Consider the following 9,000-nt stretch of genomic DNA (forward strand, 5'->3'; position numbering starts at 1 on the left):
TTAAATAAGATAGAAGTTTTTAAAGTAGCTATCTCTTGGTTATAGAAATTTAATGTGCTTATATAAACACTATTACATTTTAAAAACTTAGAAATACTGATTTTTGTTTTATAAACCTTTGACAAGGAATACCAGAAAGGGGAGACTATTTAATGGCAAGACTAGCCCATGTTGGTATAGTGAGCTTTTATCATATGTAATGTAGGAAATTATTTCATCCATAATATTTCTGAATCAATAAAATTGCTAAATTCTGTTTATGGCTTTAATTAAATATTTGAGCAGCACCCACTAAGTAGAGCACTGAGTCGCTGCAGTAGGTGCGTTCATAAGTGGTTCTCAATAGTACTTGCCTGTTTAAAAAGGAGTGAGATAGACAACTGTGTGTTTTGGCCAAATTTTTTAATCCTTTAAGAACTTCAACTAGAAGTGGTACCTTATTAACTTAAACTTTTTTACATTGCTGTTTGATCTTCAAACACCTGGTTTCATGTTTCTTTTTCAGTACACCAAATGAGAAACTGTTGGGTCGTTTGGTAAAGGAAAAGGTAGGACTCTTGCACATGCTGGCATTTCTTTTTCTAAATCTGAAGCATATTCTGATATAAAAGAACATTTGCAGAGGAGACTAATCTTCCTAGAATGGTGATTCTAGAATAAATAAAAGCCAAGGGAAACAATGTTAAAAAAAAAAAACATTCTTAGAAAAATGAAAACTATTTAGACAGGCTCTGCCTACATGATTTTTCTCTTTCCTAGGCACCTTTGGATTCCATCTGCCCAAATGATTTGATTAACTCAATATTTGATATTTGTACTAATTTGTATTGAGGTGCCTCTAGAAGTGGTGTCTGTATCAGATTGTCAGATTCGTTAGAAATGACCTCAAAATTATTTGAAACCATTTAGAAATGGTTTTCCCTGCGTACCTGTACTGTCTCATGAAACTTGAAGGTGAATGACCTTCCTTTCTGCCTCTTATGTAAGAGCTACTTTCCTATTTCATTTTCTAAAACTAAAACTCCAAAGAGGATAAAAGCTAAACTTAATGTGATCTTTTTTAAAAATTTAAGAGAATGGTATAATAAAAATGAGAAAAGTCCTTGAGCTCCTCCTGCTGGTTGCATGTGAAACTGTTAAACTGACTAGAGAACTCAAGTTATTTCTGAAACCATACAAAACCGAGTTTATACCTTTAAAATGCTGTGTCAGCAAGGCCAATTTCTGTTTGTCAGCTGTTGACATTCTCTCTCTTCTCCAGTTTTAGCAAAAATGTTTAAAGTCAAAAACTGTTGAAATCCAATTGATTTCTTTTTAATTAAATCTAGGTCACATAGTAAGTATTCTCTCTACAAAAATGTCATGTTTTCAAGTTAATGTTATTTGTATCTTTCAATTGTAGTTCTCATTTGAAGAAAACTTACCAAGCTTCATTTATATATCTAAACAAAAATTTAAATTGTTGGGAAAATAATCCAGGTTTTTTGAAGATGAATATTGTAAAAGATATCAGTTTTTCCCAAAATAATTTGTAGACTTAACATAGTTTCTGTAAAACCCAAAAAGATTTTGGATGATTTAACAAAACAATTATAAAATGCATCTGAATGACTAGATGAACTAGAATAACAAAGAAAAAAATTAAAATCAAAGATGTTTATTGTAGCATAATTTACATTGAGGGAGAAATTAGAAAGAGATTACATGTCCAAAAAAATAGAATATTTAAACCATGATTGAATGGTAAATAATTCAATCATAGCTCAAATTAAAAAATTAGATATTGGAAGAATTTATGACACCATGGCAAAATGCTATAGGTTACAAATGTTACTTGAAAAAAGCAGGATACTCATTGTATATATGGTGTAATTACAATAATTTTGAAGAGCAAAGTTTTGTGTACAAAAAAGTTAATTACCAAAATGTTAGTCTTTTACTTTTAAAAAATGTTTTTAATTGCATTTATTCTTTTTATAGTATGATACAGATTTTTATATTCTTGATAAATATCCATTGGCTGTAAGACCATTCTATACCATGCCTGACCCAAGAAATCCTGTAAGTAATTTGGTTTTAAATAACCCATTTCGGGGAAGAAGAAAAGCTATCGTTACTGTGTCAAACCGTAAAACGGGAATAATGGTTTTCATTAATAATTTGCAGTTTTGGTAGACATGCTGTTATATGTATTACCACTGGTGTCTGTTACTACACTTCAAAATAACATTGTAAAATTTGAATATTCTGGCAAATCAATCCTAAAAACCTAATCCTAAAATCCTAAAAATCATTTTCCTTGATCATTTTCTAAAGATTTATGAGGAAAAAAGACCATATAAATGATAAATAGTACTATTAGATTTGCATACTTTAGCAAATCATCTTATCATTGACCTTGAACTAGGAGTTCACATTATGTCCTGGGAATTAATAATCTAAATAATGTCTTGTGGCTTTTGACAGTTTTTCCATTGCAGTGGTTTCTAAACTTCAGTGTGCATCAGAATCACCTGGCTTTTAAAAACACAAATTGCTGGGCCCCATCCCCAGAATTTTTGATTAGTTACTCTGAAGTGGGGCCTGATAATTTGCATTTCTAACAAGTTTCAGGTAATACTGAAGCTACTGGTCCAAGAATCATGCTTTGGAAACCATTGGTTTATTAAAAGACAGGGGAAGTAAGTTAAAACTGCTGTTATCAAATACCTAAAAGGGAACAGGTTAAGCTTTAGTAAATTGACTTTCAATTTTACTTTTCTTTTAAAGTAAAAAAAAAAAAAAAAAATGTTTTTGATTAAAAAAGACTAATACCTGTTGATAACTCAAAGTTCCAAAAGTAACCCAAAAATCGTAAACCATTTTAGATGATAAAGTGAAATAAAGATCAGCACTACTTCTTAAAAGTTAGATGTGGTGCTGTGATTTGTTATTGGCGGATATGAGAGAAGGAGAGCACAAAATCTGATGTAGACAAGGAAGAAGTTATTAAATAGCCCTTAGCAGTTTAATTCTACTTTACAGAACAAAATTGCATCATTAATTGTAGGAGAAATTGAACTTGCTCTTGATGCTGCAGAGATTTTTTTTTCCACGTATATATAATGGAAATAGGATGATAGCCACTGGAATAGTGGTATTTTTTGTTTGTTTTTCCTGCAGAAACAGTCCAACTCTTATGATATGTTCATGAGAGGAGAAGAAATATTGTCAGGAGCTCAAAGAATACATGATCCTCAGCTGCTGACAGAGAGAGCTTTACATCATGGAATTGGTAAGTAACTTAAAATGTATTTAGGAGAGTACATGTTCTGAAAATAACACATTATGAGCATTTTAAAGACTTTTCAGAAAGTCTTTTTATTTTTTATGTTCATTGAACAGTAATTTCTTTTGTAATTTTTTTAAGCTAAATAAGATGGTAAATTTTGTTTTGTTTTGGGTCTTTTCGTAGATTTGGAGAAAATTAAGGCTTACATTGATTCCTTCCGCTTTGGAGCCCCTCCTCATGCTGGTGGAGGCATTGGTAATATTCTGTTATTGCTTACAAATAAGTTCGTAAGTGCTAAGTATAATAAAAATTTGAATCATAAAAATTATTTAAAGCAAGTTATGACTTAAGTGAAAATTTGATTTCTGAGGGACAAAATGAATAGCTAACTTGTGTGTTCTAAAATATAATTGTATAAAGTTCTAGCCATTCTTTTTCTCTTAAGAATTTAGAAGCCAATTGTCTTATAAGTATCCTGTTTTCTCTGTCTTAAATTAGCTCAAGGAGCTGCTAAATTTTTTATCAAATTATAACATTTCATTGACTTTAAGACTGCATCTACAGTATATGTAAGAGATTGCTCTGCAATTTAAAATGAGTAAATATTTAAAGCATCTTTGGATGTCCATACCAAAAACTCTTAAAAAGAATTTTCAATGTATAGTTTTGTTGAAGTTTTTGTTTGTTGTTTTGGGGGTTTTTTGGTGAATAGGTAATATATTTACAAAAATTTCAAATTAAAAGGATATAGGACAGTCTTTATAACAATGGTGCAGAGAAAACCGATACCCACTTGCAAAAGAATTAAATTGGACCCTTACCTAACACCATATAAAAATTAATTCAAAATGGATCAAAGGCCTAAATGTAAAACCTAAAACTATAAAACTCTTAGAAGAAAGCATAGGGCAAAAGCTTCACAACATTGGAATGATTTCAAGTTTTAGGTAATACTGAATACAATTGATTTCTTGGATATGACACCAAAGGTACAGACAGTGAAAGAAAAAATAGACAAATTGGACTACGAAAATTAAAAACTTTTATGTATCAAAAGATAATTATCAACAGAGTAAAAAGGCAACCCACAAAATTGGAGAAAAGATTTGCAAATCATGTATCTGATAAGGGATTAATATCCAGAATATATTACAGAGAACTCCTGAAACTCAACAACAACAAAATTTAAAAGTGGAAAAGCAAAGGTAGGTTACTGGATACAAAACTACAGCTAGATAGGGAGAGTAAGTTCTAGTGTTCTATAAGCACTATAGGGTGACTATAAAAATAATTTATTGTATATTTTCAAATAGCTAGAAGAGCAAATTTGGAATGTTCCCAACCCAAAGAAATGATAAATGTTTGAGGTGATAGGATATGCTAATTACCCTGATTTGATCATTACACATTGTATACACATATCAAAATATCACACTGTACTCCATAAATATGTACAACTCAATGTCAATTTAATAATAACAGCATAAAAAGAAACTAAAAAGTATTAAAATATTTTTTAAATGGGCAAAGAACTTCTATAGACATTTCTCCAAAGAAGGTACAGTATACAAATGCCCAGTAAGCACATGAGAAGATACTCAGCATCACAAATCATTAGGAAAAGCAAATTAAATATACAATTTAAAACACAGAAAATAACAAATGTTGGCAAGGATGTGGATAAATTGGAGCCCTTGTGCACTTTTGGTGGGAATGTAAAATGATACAGCCATTGTAGAAAACAGTATGCCAAGTCTCAAAAAATTAAAAATAGAATTGTCATATGATCCAGCAGTTCCACTTCTGAGTGTGTACCCAAAAGAATTGAAAATGGTGTCTTGAAGAAATATTTGTACACCCATGTTTACAGCAGCATATTATTATTCATAATATCTAAAACATGGAAGCAACCCAAGCATTCATTGACAGATGAATGGATAAGCAAAATGTGGTATATATATATATACAATAGAATACTTAAAAGGAAATTCTGACCTATGCTACAAGAATCTTGAGGATATTATGCTAAGTGAAATAAGCCAATCACAAAAAGGCAAATACTATGTGATTCTACTTATGTGAGATACTTAGAGTAGGAGAAGTCATAGAAGCAGAGAGTAGAATGGTGTTGCCGGGGGTTAAAGGAAGGAGGAAATGGAAAGTTACTATTTAGTGGGCATAGAGTTTAAGTTTTACAAGATGAAAAAAGTTCATGGTCCACCAAAAAACTGTTAGAACTAACAAACAAATATGGTAAATAGTAAAATTACAGGATATGATGTCAGCATAAAAAAATCAGTCAACATTTTTATACACTAATGACAAACTGAGAAAGAAATGAAAGCAATCCTGTTTACAGTAGCATCAAAAAAAAAAAATACTTAGGAATAAATTTAACCAAGGAAGTGAAAACTCTAAAACATTGATAAAAGAAATTAAAGATGATAAAAATAAATGGAAAGATATCCTGTGTTAATGGATTAGAAAAGTTTATATTGTTAAAGTATCTATACTGCCCAAAGCAATCTACAGATTCCATGCAGTCCCTATCAAAATTCCAATTACCTTTTTCACAGAAAAAGAAAACAGTCCTAAAATATGTATAGAACTACAAAAGACCCCAAATAGCCAAGGCAATCTTGAGCCAAAATAACAAAGTTGGAGGTATCACACTGTCAGATTTCAAAATATACTACAAAGCTATAGTAATCAAAGTAGCATGGCACTGATACAAAAAACAGACATGTAAACTAATGGAACAGAATGGAGAGCCCAGAAATAAATCTACACATTTACAGTCAATTGATCTTCAGCAGAAGTACCAATATAACACACAATGGAGAAAGTAGTGTAAAGTATGTGAGGTGAGAGAAATGTTAATTACTTGATTTAATCATTTCACAGTAAATACGAATAATTTATTTGTCAATTATACCTCTATAAAGCTGGGGGAAATTAAAAAATAAGTAGCACCATTAAAGGTCATTACATAGGTTTTTTTTTTTAAGAGTTATGGATGGTAGTGATGGTTGCACAACACTATGAATATATTTAATACCACTGAGCTGTACACTTTAAAATAGTTAAGATGGTAAATTTTATGTTACATGTATTTTAACACAATTTAACTGGAGGGGAAAAAAGGTAGAAAATGGTTTGTATTCACCTCCCTACAGGAAACAGTTGTTTCTAGTTTTCTGCTTAACTTTGTAAGATAATCTTTCCATATACAAAAAGACACAGATTTTTTAAAAATATTTTTACACAAATTGTAAAAATATTGTACTATGTAAGCCATTCAGTAGTTTGCAGTTTTTACTTCATATAAGTTGTTCCTTATCAATAAAGACCTTTTTCATTCTTTTTTAATCTCTAGAGGCCACTGAAAGGACACACCATAATCTTGTTAACTAGCTTCCTATTGATGGATCTATAGGTTGTTAGCAGCCTTTTATTATTACAAACAATGCTACATTGAATTATATAGTTTAAATTTTAGGAGGAAATTTAGGGCTGTTTTTTCTTAGAGTATTTAGTAATGTGCATTTTGCATAAATATTTTTAAAATTTCTGTGACTGGCAATGTAATATTTTAACCTTAATTATGAACAAAGAAGCTTGTATACTTATCAAAATACCACCTGTTTTTTGATAATTAACATTTGAGAGAAAGATGAGATAATGGTGGGGTTTTTTTTAGATTAGTCTTAGATCACCATAATACAAGTCTCAAATTTTCATCTGCAGATGTCTTTTGGTAAAGAATAACAATAAAAATTTTAGTTCTCTTACTTATAATATTCCTTTAAAATCTTTAAAATGAAAAATGATTGCTATATAAAAATATTTTTTGACCTTGCCTTCTTTGTGTGACATTTTACTCTTCTAAAACTTCAGTAAAGTAGATAAATCAAAATACACACAAGAAATTTCATTTGCTAGTTCTGCTCTGCTTCTTAGATGGTACTTGATCTTAATTCTTGTCAGTAATGTTGTATTTAAGCCACGTGCCACAATCAGTCTCTTTTCTACACTCAAAACACTTAGTATAATAATGTACTCTAGAGCATTTTGTGCTAGGGGCCACCATGTTAAATGTCTTTAGAATTAAAATAAATTTTTTGGTACTTCTATTAATGAACATCCTTGAACAAGTTTATGGCTCTCATCCTCATTGCCTGGTCTACATAATCAGAATCTGATATTATTTGAAACATACAGGCTTATAAAATCTTTTGGTTTTTTATTGTTTAAATCATAGATTTTGTTCATTTACATAGATTTTTGTGGTCTGCATTTCAGGACATCTCATTTACTCCTTTCCACATACAACAGCATCTCTGTTTCTGAATCAATACCCAAAACATTCAATTTTAGATAAACTCAAAATAATAGAAGTCGTTTGCCTTCCTAACAAGGAAAAGTATTTAGTTGAACAATGATATTATGTTATTAGTTCTAAGTTAGTAAGACCCTGAGAGGTTTTTAGAAAAGGAATTAATGATGATTTTGTTTTCCCCAGGTTTGGAACGAGTTACCATGCTGTTTCTGGGATTGCATAACGTTCGTCAGACCTCCATGTTCCCTCGTGATCCCAAACGACTTACTCCTTAAAGAAAGCCACACTTTTAGTTCTTTCCAGTAACCTGCTATTGAACAGGCTATACCTTAGGTACTTAAAATTTGCACTGGAATAAATGTCTTACCTAAAGTGCTACTCTTATTTTTGGAGTAACTCAGATTAGTTTAAAAGAGAAGATTTTTATAACTTTGGACATGCTTCAGTAGGAAATGCTTGGACATTCTAGTGAGAAACTCATATGGGTGTGTTAAAAATTCATATTTCAAGGCTGGATATGGTGGCTTACGCCTATAATCCTGGCACTCTGGGAGGCTGAGGTGGGAGGATTGCTTGAGCTCAGAAGTTCAAAACCAGCATTAGCAAGAGCAAGACCCCTTCTCTACTAAAAATAGAAAAAATTAGCCAGGTGTCGTGGCATCGTGCCTATAGTGCCAGCTACTCAGGAGGCTGAGGCAAAAGGTTCGCCTGAGCCCAGTAGTTCTGAGGTTGCAGTGAGCTATGATGATGCCACTGCACTCTACCCAGGGTGACAGAATGTGACTCTGTCTCAAAAAAAAGTCATATTTCATTACTACAATAAATGTTAAGAGTTTTAAACAGTTAAAATTTTACATATTTTTTTCTTTTCTACATTACAGTGGCAAAAGTATTAATGTCTTAAATCTTCAATATTTGAACTTTTTAAAATTCTGACATTGAGATAAGAATAATTGGGGAAGTATTTGAAATTTTAATGAATGTATAATTGGTATATCATGGAAAGTAAGTCAGAAAGTATCAGTTTTTAAAAGTTATGCCCAGAAATTGTGTAAAGCAGGTTAGAAAATATTCAATATAATATTGTATTAAATTCTTAAATTCTAAAAGTGAATTTCAATAAAATTTTAAAGTTAATTATAGTTTGTCTTTGTGTAACTTTGGCAATCTGATTTAATAACTGGTTCTTGGCATTTATAATTTGGGAGAAGAAAAAGTACACGACTAGTTTATGTAAATGCATGAAAAACGATATATTCTTAACATATTCATTTCAAGATACAAGTTTAGATGGGTGTAAGGATGGAGCTCTTACAGCTGACAGCTTGGGTTGGTTAACAGAGTTCATTTCACATGGATTAAAAGATATTGCAGGATTGCCGGGCACAGT

The 9,000-nt window shown here is 31.0% G+C and overlaps 1 protein-coding gene across 1 annotated transcript in view; it reads left to right on the forward strand.

The window, feature by feature from the left end:
* The window catches only part of DARS (aspartyl-tRNA synthetase), a 70,038-nt gene extending 61,890 nt beyond the window's left edge, over positions 1-8,148 (forward strand). Inside the window, exons 12-16 of the mRNA XM_012650519.1 lie at positions 506-548; positions 1,981-2,061; positions 3,163-3,274; positions 3,455-3,526; positions 7,794-8,148. Of these exons, the coding sequence (XP_012505973.1) occupies positions 506-548; positions 1,981-2,061; positions 3,163-3,274; positions 3,455-3,526; positions 7,794-7,885 (400 nt within the window). The 3' untranslated portion in view covers positions 7,886-8,148. The remainder of the gene's footprint in view (positions 1-505; positions 549-1,980; positions 2,062-3,162; positions 3,275-3,454; positions 3,527-7,793) is intronic.
* Positions 8,149-9,000: the final 852 nt, after the last annotated feature.

This window comes from Propithecus coquereli, unplaced genomic scaffold (assembly GCF_000956105.1).
Source record: "Propithecus coquereli isolate 6110/MARCELLA unplaced genomic scaffold, Pcoq_1.0 Scaffold33, whole genome shotgun sequence".
NCBI lineage: Eukaryota > Metazoa > Chordata > Mammalia > Primates > Indriidae > Propithecus > Propithecus coquereli.